Below are 18,380 nucleotides of genomic sequence, written 5' to 3'. Positions count from 1 at the left end.
GCCACCAGAGTGCCCCTCCTGCGGTAGCTGGTGACCCTCTGGTAGTGCTGGGTGCTGACCACGCTGTAGATGTAGGCATAATAGGCCACCTCGGTGGCTGTCACCATGCCATAGAAGAATTCCACCACCTGCATGGCCATGACTCCATGTGCAAAGAGCAGCAGGAGCCACGTGATGATGAGGCTGATGCCCTGCAGGAGGAGGACGGGCTTGTAGCGCACATAGTCTGTGAGCAGGAACACTGGGAAAAGGAGAGCAAGGTAGGAGTATGTCCAAACTGGGAAAATCTGGTTGGTAACCTAGAACAGAATAAAAGAGGAAATATTAAACAAAACACAATCCCAATCCCCTAAACATTTAAAATATCCTTTCTGATGGGTTTTGATGGTGTTATTGCTGGAACGACATAGTTGTGATGAAAGGTAACATTGAATTGTGTGAACAGTACAGGTTTAAACTGCCTTAAGTTACAAGACTGTGACTTTGCTATGTAAGGGGCAAAGACAGTGATGCTATGCTCCACTAAAGAAACACGTAGATTGGCTTAAAAATTAATTCTAGTAAAGGCCTATGAAGAAGGCACGTTTTGATGTGCAGCTGTTTAAAGCAATTGTAACTTTGTGTCAGAGGTAAATCTCTCTAGTTTCAAATCCTATTCCCTACAGCAGCTGAAAATGAAGTATTAGGTTTAGGAAAAAGAAAAAAAAGCATGTGTCCCTTACAATGGGGGAACTGGAACGGCACATAGTGTATAGCTGCCACTGTGTTGCTGCACCTTCTATGTTTTTTTCCAATTTAAGAAATATGGAAGTCTTTCAATATGTTTACATTGGACTTCAATACATAGATGCCCTGTAAAGAAATTCTTTCTCTTTTTCTAAAACTGTTTTGCATTTGGTTTGGAAGGTGCTGTTTGTGGTCACCACTAAAGCTCAGTGCTTGCCTGGGCAGTTTGGGCACACCTGGGGCACGTATCCATCTTTTAGATGCACATCACAAAGGGACCTTTTTCTGTGACTCTGAGCTGCCTGTTTTGGGGGATGTCTTGCCCAGTAATTGTGGGGCCTGCTGGGATTTCTATTCCTGATCTCTCGTTCGCTGCTTAAGTAATTAGACTAGAAAGGAACTGTGTCAAATGCTGGAGGAATGCTTTTTCCTTCAGTGTACTGGAGGGAGTTGCATGGTGAGCAGCAGGTTCACTGTATCTTTCTGTGTGACTTCTTTTGTTTCTCTGAATTTAGAATTGCCTCATGGAATTAACTCACTGGACGTGAGTTTGGCTGAAAGAGACAGTATCTGTACTATGCTTGGTTTTGAGTTAAGGATTCTTGCTGAAATCAGAATTAAGGCATTCTATGATGCTATCGGTATGCTTTATATAAGAAATAATGCTTGCCTTTGTGGTTAAAAAAATAATAATAAAAAAGGGGGAGAAAAAAAACTCCCTGACAACCTAAACCACAAATACCTTTTTTCAGCAGAAACCTTGGGTTCACAGTGTGCTGGTAGATTCTGCCTTAACATTTGCTACTACACATCAGGAATGACTGTGCTTCATATTAGCTGTATGTGGGTGTAGCAAGCTTGTGTTTTCTAATTTTACTGTTAGCTCCATGACTCAGCCACGTGTTAACCATGTCCCCTTTTGTTGGAAGGTATACTCCTGAAGCAGCCAGTGCTGAACGCAGGAGCACAGCAAGGAAACTTGCAGTGCATGCTTTTTTTAAAAAACCCCAATTTTTCTGAATGTGAACCTGACCTCTGCAGGTTAATGAATGTATAAAATGTAGGAAATGTAGGAAATAAGCTTTACAGCTCGTAAGGGGAAGGCTGCTTAGCTTTCTTATGATTTGAAATCAATGTGTTGCTGTCAGTGTAATCAATTCCATGGTAAGTATAAATAAATGTCAGTGTTACCCCTCCTCTGGGGTGGAGAGAGGAACTAGCTGACCTGATTTTGCCAAAAATATCAACTACCAAAGGGCTTTCAAAATCCTAAGAATATAGGGACTTTAAAGTTCGGACCTCCTGCCAAAGAGGTGACTCCTTACTCTTTTCCAGAAGCATCTTAAATACGAGTCTCTAGATAAAATATTCACACTTCGTCTTCCCTTCAGTTACTGCTGTAAGGCCTAATGCTTTAAGCATTTTAGTTACTGCTTAAGAGAATAGTTCCACACCTCTTCAATCGTTAGGTTTTTGTCTGGTCCCGTTAGATAGGGGGTGAGAAAAGATTCTGATGGCCTCATTGTGGTGAAAAATCCATTTGCACAGATGATCACTGTGGGATAAATCCAGCTGCGGCTTACAGCTCCCTTCCAGCAATCCATAGTCTACCTGAAAAAAAAAAAGCTGGCAAAGGAATGAATAGACTTTTTCCCTCCCCCCCCCCCCCAGCCTAAGCCATAACCACCACTGAGGGCTGTGGTGGTGGCATCCAGTGTAACTGGACTTCAGGGGATGGGTGGCAGTGTGACAGCCAAGGGCTGCCTGCAGAGGTGACTCATGTGTCTGGCTGGTGTGCAGATGTAACCAAACCACTTATCTCAAGCTCTCCTGCACTGTGCTGCACATCTGGATCTCTTCTTAGGGAGATCTCACAGTTACTCCTGAGGCTGAGATTCTATGCTGCAGCACGTTCTTGGTAAATGAGTGTGCTCAGCCTTGAAATCTTGGCTAAGTCATAGAAAGAATTTATTGCACATATTGCATAATCCTTTAGACAGAAGCAGTTGACCAAATCTGAGACTAGGAGTGGGTCTAAAATGCACCTAGGCTCCTCTCTGAGAGGAGTTTAGAACTCACTGACTTCATGGGAGGGTCTCTCTCACAGTTTTACCTGATCTGTCCTCTCTGCATTAAGTCAAGCACACCTTCCTGTTGAGTCTTGTTAAACCACTGTCACATTTACCACTGAACTTTGTTACATCAATAAAGGCCATTCTTGCTTCTATCTTGAGTGAAGTCCATGGGTTCAGCTGTGCCACGTGCCTAAGCCAATATTCTTCTCACTGAACCTGCCTGGGACCACAGCTGCAGCTTGTAAATGAGCAACTGGGATCAAGGTGCATTGGCCCTGGTAAACTCTGTATTGTCTGTCAAAGGTTGTTCTTAGTGATGTGCTTAGGGCTGAGTGGCTGTGCTGTAGCAGGAGAATAAAGTTCTATTGCAATCTCATTTCTGAATAAATGAGTGGGTGAACTGTGAGATTAAAGCTCATTCTGTGTGCTCAAGGAAGTTTTTCTGTTGATCTGGAGCCTGAGTACTCAGTGACATGATGACAGTGCAAATGTTCTTGATGGCAATAAAAGCCATCAGGCAGCTCAACCCATTGTGAGCTCAATTTCTTCAAAATGCTTTAATACTCATCATATTTCTTGCACTCCAGTCATTGGAGAGGATAAAGAAAGATGCAGAAACTATCCGCTCATGATACCTTCTCAGACTTAGAAATACTGACTTCACTACTGGAAGTGATGACCAAAAGGAAAAGCAGACTTGCTTCTTCACTGTAGTTGACAGCAAAAAGAAGTCTAAAGAGAATTGGTTTTCTAAGTTTATTTTACTTGTTTTGTATTAAAAAGTCAATTTCCCTGATCCTGAAAACAAGTGAAACAATGTTTTCATTTATAAGCGATTGAAAGCAAAGCACCAGCTGATGTTTAATCATACTGTTACAAGCTGTTTAAGTTGTTGAATTCCATTCTATAGCAGGCACTTTTCCAAAAGTGCTTTTACTTATACTGTAAGATTGTATTCATTAAAACTTAGCATAAATTTTATGTTATAAAGACAATATTTCTGTGATCTCAGAGGAATGTTAGAAAAAGCAGCCCTAACCTTGAAACATGATTTTAAAAAATTATCTCTGTCATCTTTCTCTTACAAATAATTGTAAATAAAATACAGCCTCTAGTATCTTTAACTCAAGACCTGATTTGAAATGTTTTGATAAAAATTAAACCTTGGGCTGATCAATAACATCTGCATAAATCTTGCATTACCTCCAAATGCACTGAGCAAGTGAGTAGCCAGCATACTCCCAAATAACTCCAAAGGTGATGAATTACCTGTCAAAGCTGTGGCTGTGGTGCATTTCCTGTGGATTCAGGTGCAGTTCTTCCTAGGATGACTTTGTCTTGCAGAGAAGTCAGAAACCACCCTTTAGAGTTGGTGGTAATCAGAAATTCCTGTAACTGTTTTTTCAGAAAGTTCTTTCTAAACTTTATAAAATGTTACCAGAATTTAAATAATAATAATAACTTGTCATAGCTGTTCTTCTTGCAGAACTTGTCCATGAAGATTGCAGGGAAAGCATTCTTTACAGGTTTTGTCAGCGAACTGAGTTCTGTTTTTAGGATAAAACTATAAGATTCATGGAAGCTAATGATTAATAAAACTTGTGACCAGAAAGCAATCAATGATTGCATTCTTTGTTAATAAATACCTTTAAAAGCTCTGGTCTCTGATTCATGGGAAGACAAGAGCACCAGTTTTACAGTTTGAGCTAACACTGTCCCTGTCCTGTGCATAGTGCAGAGGCCTCTGGGCTTGTGGGGTCTCCTCTACTGTCCTGGTTTTCCTGGGGCTTTGGGAGGTAGGACATCAAAGCCTCATACTATTAGTTGGCCATTAATTACTTCTATATAGGGATGGATCTGTCATTTAAGGACAAATGGACAAGACAGTAAGCTGTTAAATCTATGTTCTAAGCTAAAAAGTCAACAGGCTTGCTTCAGAGAAATGCTGCTGCTTTGCTTTCCTTTACCCATTTTTTTTAGACTGGACTGCCTGCATCTTCCAAGGGTCATCAGAGGCTGGAGTTCACGCTGAAGCCTGTTGGTAGGACGTGTGTTTGACCCTGGGAGCAGATGCTGAGGCCCTGGCAGGAGGGGCCCCTTTGTGAGCTCGACAGAGCCTGGTCTGGTCCTGCAGGTATGGAAGGTTTCCTCAGTACTCAAGTGTGTGGTGCAACCAGGCAGGCAAGTGCTCAGGGGAGACAGGCTTGCTTCTGCCCTTCATCCTCTTCCCTGGCCAAGAGCTTCTGAGTCATGGAAAGAACCTTGGGAAGGGAAGGTGCTGCTGGGCAGGGGCTGAAAGGGGCTGCTGGCTCGTATTTCTCTGGTAGCCCACACAGTGCTTGGGCAATACCTGCATGCTTTGAATACAAACATGCTATTTGTTCCTTCCTTGTTTGCTCAAACCGGTCTTATCAGCTTGCTGGACTGTATCTTCACGGAAGCTTTGTGCCCAAACCCACAAATGTTTCAAAGATAATTAATGTTTTATTTAGAGGGGCTTGCAGCTATTGGGAGGAATGTGCCCAGCTCTAGAGTTCCATGTTTGCATGGAAACCTTTAACACACTGGAAGAAAGACAACACTAAAAACTGCTAGGAGAAGTGGATGTGTTGAGACTTTCCTTTTCCTGCAGATCTAGACAGCCTGTGATTCCAGCCTTGCTCATAACCTGCCAAGTCTCAACTATCTCCTCTCCAGAGTATGTGTGTGCAGGTACGTGAACACACAGGTAGATGTGTACATCTTACGCTTTTAGATGAAACCTCTGATTGCTGGATGAGTTCTGATTTGCACCTGAAAACCCAGGATAACATAAAGCCTTGCCTTTTTCCTCCTAACACTCCTAAGAGCTGCCCTCTTCCTACCCTATTTTCCCTATAATGCTGCCTACCAGCTTCCAACTTCAGAATTATTATTTTGAGATTAGAGAGAATAGGAACGGATTATTTTTTCTTTAAAGTCTTATCTGTTTTCTGAAGATGGTGTTCTCTAAAGCTGCAAGCCAAATACATTTTGTCTGCTTGGTTCCTTTGCTCCTCAGTGGCATCCCACAGATACAGAGAGCAGTGAGCTAGCTCTAGCCAGAACATAACAATTTTTATGGTTGGTTGTACGTGGTTTTTTAGCTCTAGTCTACTGAACTAAATGGCATTATGTTTTTTAACAACAGCAAAAAGTTTCACATGTTGTTGATTCCTTTCCATTTGTCAGATATTGCGTGGAAATATTTGTTAACTTTCTGTACCAAAGTTTAAGACCATGGAGTTGAAAATACAAAGTTCCTCTTTTTAATTTAAATACAAACTCTAGTTAACTTCTAGTCCAGGACTGACACCTAGTTCTAAATGGAATGTCTCAAATGGAGTTCCTACTGACAAGGAATGCCTCTGCGTCCCCTTGGAGCAGTTCCCACTCAGCCCGGTCAGCTCTGGACGCAGCAGGTTGCGGGGGCCAGCCTCCGGAATCCGGGAGACCAGAGGTCTGGCTCGTGGGTCCTTCCACAGGACCGCGGCAAAAGAGGCAGGCTCAGTTCTGGGTGAAATCCGGAAGGTTTATCGTGTCTCCGAACAGGAGATCTCGCCCCCCGCGGGTATCCAGCAATGAGCAACCCTGAGCGCGCCTGCCAGGGGCTTTATGGGGGGGTGGCGACGGGGGAGGGATGACAACGGCATCAAATCAGGGAAGGAGAAGGACGGGTCTGCGGGATGAGGGACACACAAGGGAACCTATCTTGGGAAAGGAAGGGAGGGATCCTCCCCCCAAGACTAATCACTCGACGCCCCTGCCAGAACTTTCTAGAAGCTTGGGAGGGGTGCCGGAGCGATTGGCAGGGGTCTGGGAGGAGACAAATAGAGAAAGCAGGGTTATGAACACGAAACCAGGAGGGTATAAACTGGGATGGTACAGTAACACGAAACCCAAAGGGGAGACCCGGACTGAACCAAACAAGACACACTCCCACAAAGGAAGAATAGAAAAAACAGTCCTTGCACTCCTGGATTCTGTCCCTGTTTCTTCAGGCAGGAGCATCATGCCCTCGGTTCTGCAGTAATAGAAGATACTCACTGCTCAGTGGAGACTAAGTACATCTCCCACTTTTATGACTGCATTGGTTAAACTGTTCTGCTTAGAGCCAGTTTACAACAGAGAATGTCCCCACAGTGCACAATAGTAAACAAAAAGCCTAAAAAAATTAGCCAGGATCTTCATTTTGTCAGATCCTACTGATTGTTCTTGTGACTTGAAACAAATTGCTTCTGTCCTGCCTGCCCTCACATCTGGGCACTTTGTCTAGTTGCAGTGTGTGACAGTAGTATGAAAAGCAGTTACGTCTGTACAAATGATAGCTTGTGTCTCTACAGAAAAAATATTATTCTGTAAATGCTAAGCATTTTTTATTAGTTAGATGTAGATATTGGAAGCTAGAAACAAACAGCAGTACAGAAATAACTTTAGCATATGGATATAGTTCATATTAAATTAGACATTTGCTATGCAAACTAATTTCTAGTCTCTTTTTTCTTCTCCTGGACTGTCTTTTGGACTAAATTAGCTGTAGGATTTGAAGCTTCTTGACAAACTCTGAGATGCTGATCCTGCCAAATTCTTGGGCAAGACCAGTGGACCTCCCTCACTTGGCACTCAAAAGCACACGAAGCTAGCTGTTTATTTCAGTTACAAATCTTCTTGGATATTCCTATTAATCTGCAATTTTCCTGTATGGAATCAGCTATATTTCTTCACAGTGTCCCCTATCATCAATGTAACATGAAAAAAAGGAACACAATGGTGCACTTTCTCTCATTCTTTTCTCACCTGTACCTCTGTACAAATTCAGACCCACAAGCAAAGGAGTGGTGCTCTTTCTTTTTTTTTTGGACCCTGAAATTATTCCCTCTTCGGCAGAGGTTGCTGTGAAGCCAGTACAGTGTTTGCCGCTCTCAAATGTGGGCCAGGCAACAACCGTAGCGTAACAGTGTTGCAGTGAAGCTCCCGGGATGGGTTGTGCAAGCCCTGCTTTCTGCAGGCTGTATGCACAGAGGTGTGGGATGAGACAGGAGGAGCCTGTGCCCCATCTGCCTGTACTGGGTATGAAAGAATATAATGATGCAAACACTTCCTTGGTTCAGAACGAGGGCTGTGTAGAGGGGGGGGTCAGACCCTTCAGCCACTGAATCAGCAAATATGATGGAAGCAGCTTTGCCAGCGCCACATTCAGAGCTACAATGAGCAGGGCAGGGTGAACTCTGCACTCTGCCGTCGTGCACAAGGGGATGCAAACGTGGTTGCTCTGATTCTGTGTATAAATTACTGCCCTTAAGCTATTTATAGGCATGTAAACAAGAATCTAAAGGAACTTATCTTTTATTCTTGGCAGAGTACCATTCTGGTGAGCTCTCTGCTGGCATATGTTGTGCTGAAGAGCTGGAATGATTCAGCGTAGCTTTTCAGGGCTGAGTTGAATGTTCTTCTTGCACTGCTGTTCCCTGCATGCTGCTCTTCTTCTCTGCTGGGAATCCTTCTCCCAGGAGGGCCTGGCCAAGGAGCCTGCCTCCTACAGCTGTGTCATGGAGCTTGTGACAATCTGCTCTCTTGACTCGTGCTCAGCCTGGTTCAGCTGCTCTGTGCAAGATCTTGCTATTTTCCTTTGGCATTTGCATGAGACCAGCACACAAATGCTTCTGATCATGAAAATCCCGTGTATGACTGCGAAGTAGCTGCCATAAATTAAAAACTGGGAGGAGAAAAAGGCAGAACAATTAATGAAAAACACGTTAGAGGTATGCTGCTTCTTTGGAGATGACAGTCACTTTTTTTCTTGTGTTCTGACAGTTTCTCTACGTTTGAGAATTTGCTTTGTGATAAAGCAAGATCTCAGCTTTGTGGACAGCATTGTGAAATGAAGAACTGCTCCTTTCTTCCATTCCTTATGCCTCTTAACAAATGTCAGATGGGGAGAGGGATAAGAACAGGATTTTTTTTTTCTATTAGGGCAAAATGTAGTAGCAGCTTCATTACCCATGTAGTCATGAATCTGTTTGAAGAGTCTGAGTTCATCCTTGTTTTGCTTTTGCACATTTCAGTGCTGTCACCACAATGGCTTCAGTAAATACACTGTGATTTTATATCAGTATTTCCAACAACAGTGGCAAGGCTGTTTACGAAGTCCTACATATTCCTGTCCTTAAATTTAAAGATGTAATGTTTGTGTCAATCTTTACTCTTTCAAAGTCACTTTTGCTTTCTCTGTGCAGAGTGTGAATAGCTTTAGTCTTCTTCAGATCCATTAGAGTAGACAGCTGCCCCAGCTGAGAGCCCATCTGAGAAAATGCAGAAGTCAGTAGGTTTCAGTTGACTTCAGCATGAGTGACATTAGATTTACTGAAGATAGGGACACTCTTGTAAGATAGAATATCCCATCCGAAATGGAGTGCCCAAGCTATGGGCAGAAGACTTTATCGTACATGTTGAGATACAGACCAGGTTTGCTCCAGAGCTAGAATTAGAAATTACTTGAGCTGAAATAACTCATATAATCCAGACTGTGTCTCATAATTTTGAACTCCCATTCTGCATCTGACAAAACCAGTCTGAGCTTTTGGGAAGAGAGGATGTTGTTCAGCGTCCTATTAGTTACCAAAACTGGTCAGATAGCATAGCCTGGTTAATTATGTTCTGGTGTATCTCCCTTTAAAAGTCAAAGACCAGCATCTTTAATCCTAAATGCATTAAAAGGCAAAAGGGAAGAATGATGACAAATGATGATGAACAATGACAAGGGAAGAACAAGATGTCCGGATTTCTATGGAAGAAAGAGGAATTAAGTTGTGCTTTGGCATAGGAATTTCTTGGTAAACTTTTGAAGATGACTTGGCTGAGCAGTAAATAGGAAGCAAGGTAACAGCACTTACCTGAGTCACCATGTCCAGTCCCAAACCTCTTGAATCTACAACAACAATTGTGAGAATGGCCTGAATCAGCAGGGCAATGAAGTTGTTCAATCCAAACATCAGGGCATAGCGTTCCATGCTCATATTGACAGCGATCTGGAACCTAATGGGAGACTGGCAGGTCAGTCACTTCCCACTGGGAAAGTTATTGCTGTCTATCAGTCAATGAAGAGAAAATGATCAATGGAGATGGTGCATCAAGGACACAGGAAATGGTGCTTCATTTGGTTGTTTGGTTCCTTGCTCTCTAAAAAAAAAGTCTGGGGTACCATAGTGTATTTTAATGGTTTTTTGAACTGGCATGGGCTGCTTTTCCAACCCATGCTATCAGGTGATCAGGTAGAATGTCAGTTCTCTGTACCCTCCCTTTTTGTTCCTTTGCCTTCACAGACTGCCTCTGACAGGCTGTGAAGTGTCCATGGCTGGAAGCTTTCAGAGACCTGGCCAGGCAGTGTTGTGACCTGCTCTGGCACTGGCAGCAGTTCTGCCCTGGCTGGGAGGTTGGGCTCGAAGGTCACTGGGTATCTTCTAACCAAACTTTCTGTGGTGGTGAATCACATTTTGCTTTGTGACTTGACAGTGGAGGTAACATGCTGCTTATTTCTGTCAAGAGTCTGTAGATTTTACTTGCAGTATCTTTTTTGACAATAATCAGAACATCTTTCCTTGCAATATATATCTCCAAAGTTTCTATACAAACAAAAGGGTGTTATTCCTTCGAGACTCATTTTCAGTTATTTTAGCTTGGGGGTTTTTTGCAAGATTTTACTTTGTTGGGTTTTTTTTCAGAATATATTGAAATAGTCCAGGTGTAATTCACTATAATGTACTAACAATCTACCAAAATGAAAATAAAGGGCTCACTTGGCTTTCTTCAAGATAGGCATAACCTTGCCATGCATTATAATTTTGGCAGCTTTTAAAAATGGTATCTGATTAATTTTGGGGTTTGACAAAAAATGCATCTAGTATTTTTGTTAATGAAATAGTGTGGTATGTCTAAAGACATTCTAAGCAATAAAATGACTGGAGCAATAATATTTTATATTTATTACACAGGATAAAATATTTGTTATTAATATTATTTATATATTTCTATTTCTGACAACAGAATAGCTTGGTCTCCTATGAGATCTTGTCTGAGTTTATACATCCAATGTTCCCTTTCATTCCTTCTTTACATCTTAATATCAGTAATGATTATATATATGAAAGTATGTTGGGGAACACTCTATGTTGAATCTTTTCCTGCATTCATGCAGTTCATGGCATGCTAAAAGGTTTATCAGAAGGGGGTCTAGACATATGGTGATCTTAAAGGATGGCTTGTCCCCTATTGTTCACTCTGCATCTTTCTTGCCAGGAAGGAGCGAAATGGCTTCTACATTTTGCTGTTAGTAATTGCCTTTAGTAATAAAGTTATCTTGTACCTTGTTTAATTTCTGCTTAGGTAAATGTTTGATGTCCTTTTGACAATTTTTCTTTCCTGGTTGTTTGGAAGAATGAAAACAACATAACCAGACATTTAAATGTCCTTGTCCTTACCTAAACAGTTATGTCTAGCATTAGGTCAGCTACCTCGGAGGAAAAGGATGCCCAAAGCAAACTGGAAGTAAGGTCAGTATTCTGTGCATGATGGCAGCATTGTGATGTTTTGTACTTACGTTGCTATTGTCAGGAGGAACATATAGCATGCCTTGAAAATGAGATAGCTAGCATAACATGCCCAGATGTTGGTAGAGAAGTGCATGAGAAACAGACAACCAGCATCTATTGCAGAGAAGATCCCTAAAGCCAGTTCACCAAAATGGTCCCAGTTAATCTTCATATATTGTACTAGGAAAGATGTTACTGAGCCTAGAAAAAGAGAAAAAAACATGTGTAAAAGTTGTATCTGTTCCACAGCTTGTATGACCAAGTCTTGCCAGTCTCACATGCTGAAAGGCGATGCTGAATAATGAAGCAGAGTAGTCTGAAGTTTGAAAGCATTTCTAATGACTTCTGCAGCTGTGCAGATGACTGGTCATTTTAAGACAACTGCATAAATCAAGTCTCTGCCATTCCGTCCTTGGTGTTTTATTCCACTTCACAGGATAAACTGTAATGTAGAAGGATTCATTATTTAGGTGTCTGTTCACAGCATGTTATCTCTGGGGAGAGAATCAGGAACATGGTTTGGAGTTCAAGAAGTAATTTCTTCCAGCTTTTTCTAGTTGGAAGGAGAACAGAACTAGGCTAGTAAACCTTCTATTGTAACAGTTTAGCTCTGGGCACCTCATAGAGGGGGTAAACTGTCAAAAAAGTGAGTTTTGAGGTGTCAAGGAAGTATATCTAAGGAAATGAAAAAGGATTGGTTTGCTTTTGGTGGGACTCCTAGAAGATGCATCTGTTGCAAAGTTAAGCCATTTGACTGCCCATCTTGGGGTCCCAGACAATTTTAAAAATTCTATAATTATACACTGAGAAAAAGGCAAGTCCACAAGAGAGAGAAATTCATCAAGGAGTAGATACTACAGGAGGGCTTCTAGTTCATTATTTACTTGGTCTATTTAGTTTCCCACTGCAAGAGTAGTATCTGTTTCTCCTTAATGTCTGTAAGGGTAACCTGAATGACCAGGTGTGGAGTAGAGGTGTTTATTTCTCCTGGTAGAATACACGCCAATGTCTTGTGCAAGTTCTTTACAGCAGCACAGTGTGAGACAAGGCAGGGTGCTATCCTCTGATGTTACCTTTTGATAACCTCACTTTGCTTGTGTGGTGTGAGCATCTACTCCTGGTGCAAAAGTAGAATGGTTCACGTCAGTATCATAAGGATTCAATAGGGTCTTTTTTCCCCTGCACTTTGTATCCTGCAATGACTAGAATTTTTCTTTTTTGTCTGATTGTACAAGGGTATTTCACTAGAAAAACATCTTAACGGGAGTATGATATACTTTCTGTGTAAAATTTTTATGAAAAACTTCTCTCATATGTGTAAGCTGATATCATTGTTATGGGAGCAGTGCAATACTTGTTTTGGGGAAAAAAAACACCAAATAGCCTCATCCAAAGAAACATGGGTGCCTCTGAATGGGTTTACCAGCTAGATTCAATGTCTTTGGGACTTGCATATTTTCTGCATGCTGGTAAGATACAGTTATTTGTCCGGTCCTAAAGAAAAACCAACATAACTCACATTTGAACTGTTGTACATCAAAGACCTAGGTCTGGAATGCACAGGATGTGCACTGGCTCCCTGGAGCGCCTGCAATGGAATGGTACTTTGAAAGTTTACTAAAGTGAAACTTCAGAGGCTGTCATTGTGATCAATGTTTAAACATCAACTTACTCAGAAACGTTGCTATTGCTTCGACAGCTCCGTTGTACACTGCGGAGCTGTGGGACGGGGCTCGGAAGTCCCACAGCACCTGGACATAATTCACGACCTGGTTAAAGCCGGCCGTGGCCAGAGCCCACCACAGGGACCAGTAGAGGAGTTTGCGGGAGCTGTAGCAATCCCTCAGGTCCTTGGCCAGCTGCAGCAGCACGCTGAGCATGTGACTGTGAGGCCTGGCATTCCCAGCCTGGGGCTGGGGGGTCGGGCCCCTGGCAGCAGGGTTGGGGCTCTTTTCCTCTTGGCAGCTCGAGGGCCTGTGGGAACTGCCTGCAGCCACCCCTTTATCAGCCCCTGGGAGAGGCTCAGAGGTGTCTTTCCTGTGGAAGAACATGCTCCTCTGGGGCATGGGCAGGAAGTCTGTGGCTCCCACCAGAGTGCCACTCCTGCAGTAGCTGGTGACCCTCTGGTAGTTCTGGGTGCTGACCACGCTGTAGATGTAGGCATAATAGGCCACCTCGGTGGCTGTCACCATGCCATAGAAGAATTCCACCACCTGCATGGCCATGACTCCATGTGCAAAGAGCAGCAGGAGCCACGTGATGATGAGGCTGATGCCCTGCAGGAGGAGGACGGGCTTGTAGCGCACATAGTCTGTGAGCAGGAACACTGGGAAAAGGAGAGCAAGGTAGGAGTATGTCCAAACTGGGAAAATCTGGTTGGTAACCTAGAAGAGGAGAGGAAATGCCAGTGTTTTTATTGTTGAGGAAAGGAAGTTCATGTATTTTAAATGGTGTTGTAGAGGGAAGTTTTTTCTCTGAAGGAATTCATAAAATATATAACCACATTGAATCAGCATGGGACTGTTGGGCAGACAAATGGATCCTGGATCCATTAAATGGATCTATTATTTATGCAGTCTGCTGCAAACGGTAACCTGCCAGAGCTGGTTAAAGCTGTGTGCTTTGTTTTTTTCCTTTTTATCTTTGTTTAAAAATTTTAAAGAATGTTTTCCCTTTCTATTTTCACTACTTCAATTAAAACAAATCGTAGAGTAAAATCATACCTCATCTGTGGTCAGGTTTTTATCTGGTCCTGTTAGATAGGGTGTTAGGAAAGGTTCTGATGGTTTCATCATGTAGAAGAATCCATAGAGGCAGAGGATCAGGGTGGGAAAAGCCCAGGTGTTGGTTTTTTCTTGCTTCCAGCAACCCATGGCCTCTGCAGCAAAGCTGAGGAGAAAGTTTGTTAGAATGATGATACTGCCCATGCAAGTGCAAAGAGATCTTGTAATTCATTTTTATTTTGTGGTTTCTGATGCCAAGGGGTGCTCTTTAGAGGTTGACAGTTCAAAAAAATTTTTATTTGTAATGTTAAAGTGAACAGCTATCCCTTACAGTTGGCTGCTGCTCTCTTTGTAGAAAGTGCATAAAAAATGAATTTGAAGATCCTTAACTGGGAGACAAACTACCCTGTCATTCCATCTGCACTGACCAAGATAAAACACAGGAAAAGCCTTTCTAGATAGAAGTGGCTGAAGACAGCTGAGCACTGAGATTTCCCTCGACACCATGACTGATCACAGCCAAGCACTTTGCTGAATGACAAGTAACTAGTTCCCAATTGCTGTTTTTTCTCCTTTGCCTCCTAGATGTGCATGGCTTTCCCGTTATGGAGAGCTAGTAGCTCTGGAGCCTAGAAGATGGGAGTTGCTAATAAATACAGAAAGGATGTCAAGTCAGATTCTCATCTGGAATTGCCTGCATCAGAAGTCCATTTTGGATACAGACTTCGTATTTTCCATGTATAAAAGTGGTCACAGAAGGTTAACAGTCCATGCTAAAATGAAGTGAAGCAGATATTTTTGTTCTTGTCACTAGGTGAGATGATGGAATAAATTAAAATTTGCAACTCTGCTGGACAGAGCCCAAACAGAAGTCAAAATGGGTGTAATGGGGACATGCAAAGTAAATACACAGTAAGTTAATATCCATATTCATGTTAGTATAGGCAATGTCAAGAATCTTAATGTGTGCAATTTATCATTTGGAGTCCTTTGGAGTTTGCTTATTATATAGATTATATTCTATCACTTTGCTTTGAACTTTTATCAACTTCCCTCCCAAGAACTCTTTTTTTTTTATTAAGGCAAAAAATGAATTTTAAACAATCTTAAAAATGAAGTAGTGTTTTTTCATAAAATTATTTGTAAAAGCTGAAGAAAGGTCTATTCAGCCAAAACCAGTCATGTCCTGATGAGTACATCACTCCAGGTTGGATGGGCAGAGGATCTTTTTTTATAGGATGTGATATGTATAAGGCAGTAGGCATTATGCATCTTCTTTTCTAACTTCATGCTATGGTAGCACATTTTACTGACAGCCTGATCCACTAAGAAATGTGTGCAGATCAAAGGGAATTTGAATTCCTTTGCTGTGTAACAGCCGAAAGCATGGACATTACAGGAATTTCAGCAGAAAAGAACCGGGCTCTGTGTCAGCTCTGCAGTGTGAACCACTAGATGGCAAGGTGACCCCAGCAAGGCAAAACGAGTTCGGGAGGGCTGTGAGATACTGAGCGCTCCAGGAAGGAAACATTTCTGCCCCTCCTTCCTCCCCGGCTGTTGCAACATGAGGCTGCTGCAAACGCGGCTTTGGCAGGACCAGTCTGAGCCCTGCCCAGGATCGTGCTCACTTAGACACCATAACACCCCCAGGCTCTCCTCTCACGTGGTAATCATTAAAGCCATACGGCACCCCAGTGCTGTGGGAATGCTTCATGTGATTCTGAGAAAGGCATCGAGAAGACTGGGGTGGAGAGCATCTCTAGCACTGTAATGAGAAACATTTGTACAAGTCAGCTTTGGGAAGTAGCCAGGGCGTATTTTCCCCTTTCCAGCCTAGATTCTCTGCTCTGGTCTCTTTCAGGTCCTGCCTTGTTTGTTCACCCCCCAGCAGGCTGTGTGACACAGGGGCAGCAAGTCTCATGTAGCTTGTCAAAATATCCCACATCCTGGGAGGTGAGTGGGGCAAGCTGCTGCCTCTGCAGGGCTCGCAGCGCGCTTGTGCTCCCGCTCAGATGCTGCCCATCAGCGGCCGGGCTTTGCCATCCTGTGCAAGAATTCACGGTTTCAGCTGTACACAGAACTTCAGGTGTGCTCTGGTCACTGCATCCCTACAGTGCCAGCACGTGCACTGTTTAGGGTTTTTGGCTAGACCTGTACCTCTCACCTGCAGTTTTGCTCTTTGAGGTGCCACCGTTAGGCTGGTAGGTAAGTCAGGTGAGAAGTTTCCCACTTGATTTAAGCAGCTGTGCAGAAAAAACCCCTGTCACTGGTGCTGAGCTGGGAAGCATAGCGGGCTGAGGGCTCTCAGGGGCAACCCACTCTGCCACTGGAGAGTGGGAGATGGTGTCACCCAACCTGCAGTGGGGTTTGTGTTCCCCTCACACTTCAGCCCTTGGCCAGCAGTAAGCCCCCCCCAGCTCTGCAGCTGCTGTACAACCCCTCCTTTCTGGATTCATGACCACAAACCTCTGACAACCAGAGCTCTGCCTTGGTGCTTGAGGGGGAGGAATCCAATTTGTTCCCGGTTCAGTCACCCCATGTGGTCAATTAGTCTTTTGTAAATCTAGGGTTTTGTTCACTTTTGAAGAGATTTTAGGATGCCTTGGTGTTCTGCAACAAAACAATCCTATATTTCTTTTTTCCTTCAGCAATTCTTGGTGCCATAGCTGTCAGCTCTTCTACACACAGCCTAACAGCCTCCCAGGTCCCCACCAGATTGCTCTCTTCTTTCCTCCCACTTTTCCTTGTCATTGCAGGATTTCTGATTTCTAAAGTTCATATATAATCATACCTTCTGTGCTGGAGCTCTTCCTTTCTTACTTCCAAGGGGAAAGCCTCCTTTTAGTATTTCCAATGTTACTTCTGGTTGTCCTGTGTGTATTGCAGCTACTGGACTCTGGGTTTTGTGCTTTTCCTGTTCTTCTGGTATTACAGCTTGCCCTGACACCTCCTTTGAAACGGCCTCCAGCTGGCTTTCTTTCAGCATCCATGTTCAGCACCCTTAAAGGAACAGCCAGATAATCCTGGCCTGTCTTTGCTCCAAGGCAGCAGTAATTCAAGACCCAAAGTACGGTTTGGTGCCTGACTAGCACAAAATCAATAGAGGTAGTCATTTTCCCAAAGAATTTTGGATCTATTTAACAGGATGTGTGGCTTGGGGGCCATCTGTGCCTCAAACTGGCCTATATTAAAGAGGGAGCAGTAGCTGTGTGTGGGTAGTGACAGAGGTGAGGGCGAGCAAATACCACTGTTGTAAGATTGGAATGTATCCACACTACTTACATGGGGTTTCAAACTATTCTGACAAATTTAAAAAGTAAAAAGTAAAACACCCTGCTCTGCTTCCTCTTGACTTACTTGCTGGCAAATTTGTTAGTTCTTTTGCTTAGGCAGGTTCTCACATTGCTGCTGAAGATGGGGATACTGCCCTATAGTCAGCTTCAGAAGATTCTGTGGGACTCACGACAGCAGAGTATACTCTGTGAAATGTACAGATTTTCACAAAACGTATGTACAGAAATCTAGATCTACTCCCACCCTGGTCCCAAAACATGTAAGTCTGGAATGAGGGATGTAAAAATTATTTAGGAATATGACCAATACAGTAGGAAAATTTGTAAATCTTTGAAAATAACACTGAATTATCCAATCAGAGGAAGGCAGCATCTTGGTTCACACACAGTAAAATGGAACAGCAACTTTATGGACATGTACATGAATATGAAAAATATATGACATTCCTTGCTGGTCTGATGAGTGTCCCAGCTCAGCCAGTCCTTTGTCTTCACTCTTGGCCAGATTTTGCAGCCTTTTTTCCTTCTACCCCTCAACAGTCTTTACTACAGGATTAGTGATGTTAGAGGGGCCATCTCTGCCTCTTGCCTTTATAATTTGTTTGTTGGCCTTTGTCCCTGAAACCATCTCCTCCTGCCTAGGACAGTGCTGTGTACTTACAGAGTCATAGCTGGGAGGGAGCCATAATGATCATCATGTCCTAGTCCCTGCTCCTCCCAGGACTATCTCAAATGATACCTTGTGACTCAGTGTGTCATCCAGACGCTCCGTGAATGCTGGCAGCTTCTGTAATATGTGTGAAACTGATGCATGAATGGAATGTAATAACTCCTTTGGGCACTTTCTGAGCCATCAGTCTCTGTCTGACACTGATCCCAGAGCTATCTTAGTTCTGTTGACCCTGCAGCTATGGGACGTGACAGCCCCTCTGAGAGAACCCTGTGTATACCTGCATT

General features: G+C 43.1%; 3 protein-coding genes across 3 annotated transcripts in view; 1 reads left to right on the top strand and 2 right to left on the bottom strand.

The window, feature by feature from the left end:
- Nucleotides 1-4,154, bottom strand: part of LOC103624872 (thiamine transporter 2) — a 9,138-nt gene extending 4,984 nt beyond the window's left edge. The window contains exons 1-3 of the mRNA XM_017726404.1: nucleotides 4,071-4,154; nucleotides 2,181-2,352; nucleotides 18-299 (exon numbers count right to left, since the gene is read on the bottom strand). Coding sequence (XP_017581893.1) covers nucleotides 18-299; nucleotides 2,181-2,330 — 432 coding nt within the window. The 5' untranslated portion in view covers nucleotides 2,331-2,352; nucleotides 4,071-4,154. The remainder of the gene's footprint in view (nucleotides 1-17; nucleotides 300-2,180; nucleotides 2,353-4,070) is intronic.
- Nucleotides 4,155-5,434: 1,280 nt separating this feature from the next.
- CCL20 (C-C motif chemokine ligand 20) overlaps nucleotides 5,435-18,380 on the top strand; it is a 28,385-nt gene continuing 15,439 nt past the window's right edge. The window contains exon 1 of the mRNA XM_017726505.1: nucleotides 5,435-5,513. The gene's annotated coding sequence lies outside the window, so the exon portion shown is untranslated. The remainder of the gene's footprint in view (nucleotides 5,514-18,380) is intronic.
- LOC103624838 (thiamine transporter 2) lies at nucleotides 8,150-18,155 on the bottom strand. Its single transcript, XM_008644160.2, has 6 exons — nucleotides 16,922-18,155; nucleotides 14,131-14,296; nucleotides 13,080-13,791; nucleotides 11,416-11,608; nucleotides 9,713-9,854; nucleotides 8,150-8,535 (listed from the first exon to the last, which is right to left on the bottom strand). The coding sequence occupies exons 2-6, from the start codon at nucleotides 14,278-14,280 to the stop codon at nucleotides 8,356-8,358; spliced, it is 1,377 nt and encodes a 458-aa protein (XP_008642382.1). The 5' UTR covers nucleotides 14,281-14,296; nucleotides 16,922-18,155; the 3' UTR covers nucleotides 8,150-8,355.

This window comes from Corvus brachyrhynchos, unplaced genomic scaffold (assembly GCF_000691975.1).
Source record: "Corvus brachyrhynchos isolate BGI_N302 unplaced genomic scaffold, ASM69197v1 scaffold221, whole genome shotgun sequence".
In the NCBI taxonomy this organism is placed as follows: Eukaryota; Metazoa; Chordata; class Aves; order Passeriformes; family Corvidae; genus Corvus; species Corvus brachyrhynchos.
Note: the sequence above shows the minus strand (reverse complement) of the source record. Positions and strands in the feature narration are given on the sequence as shown.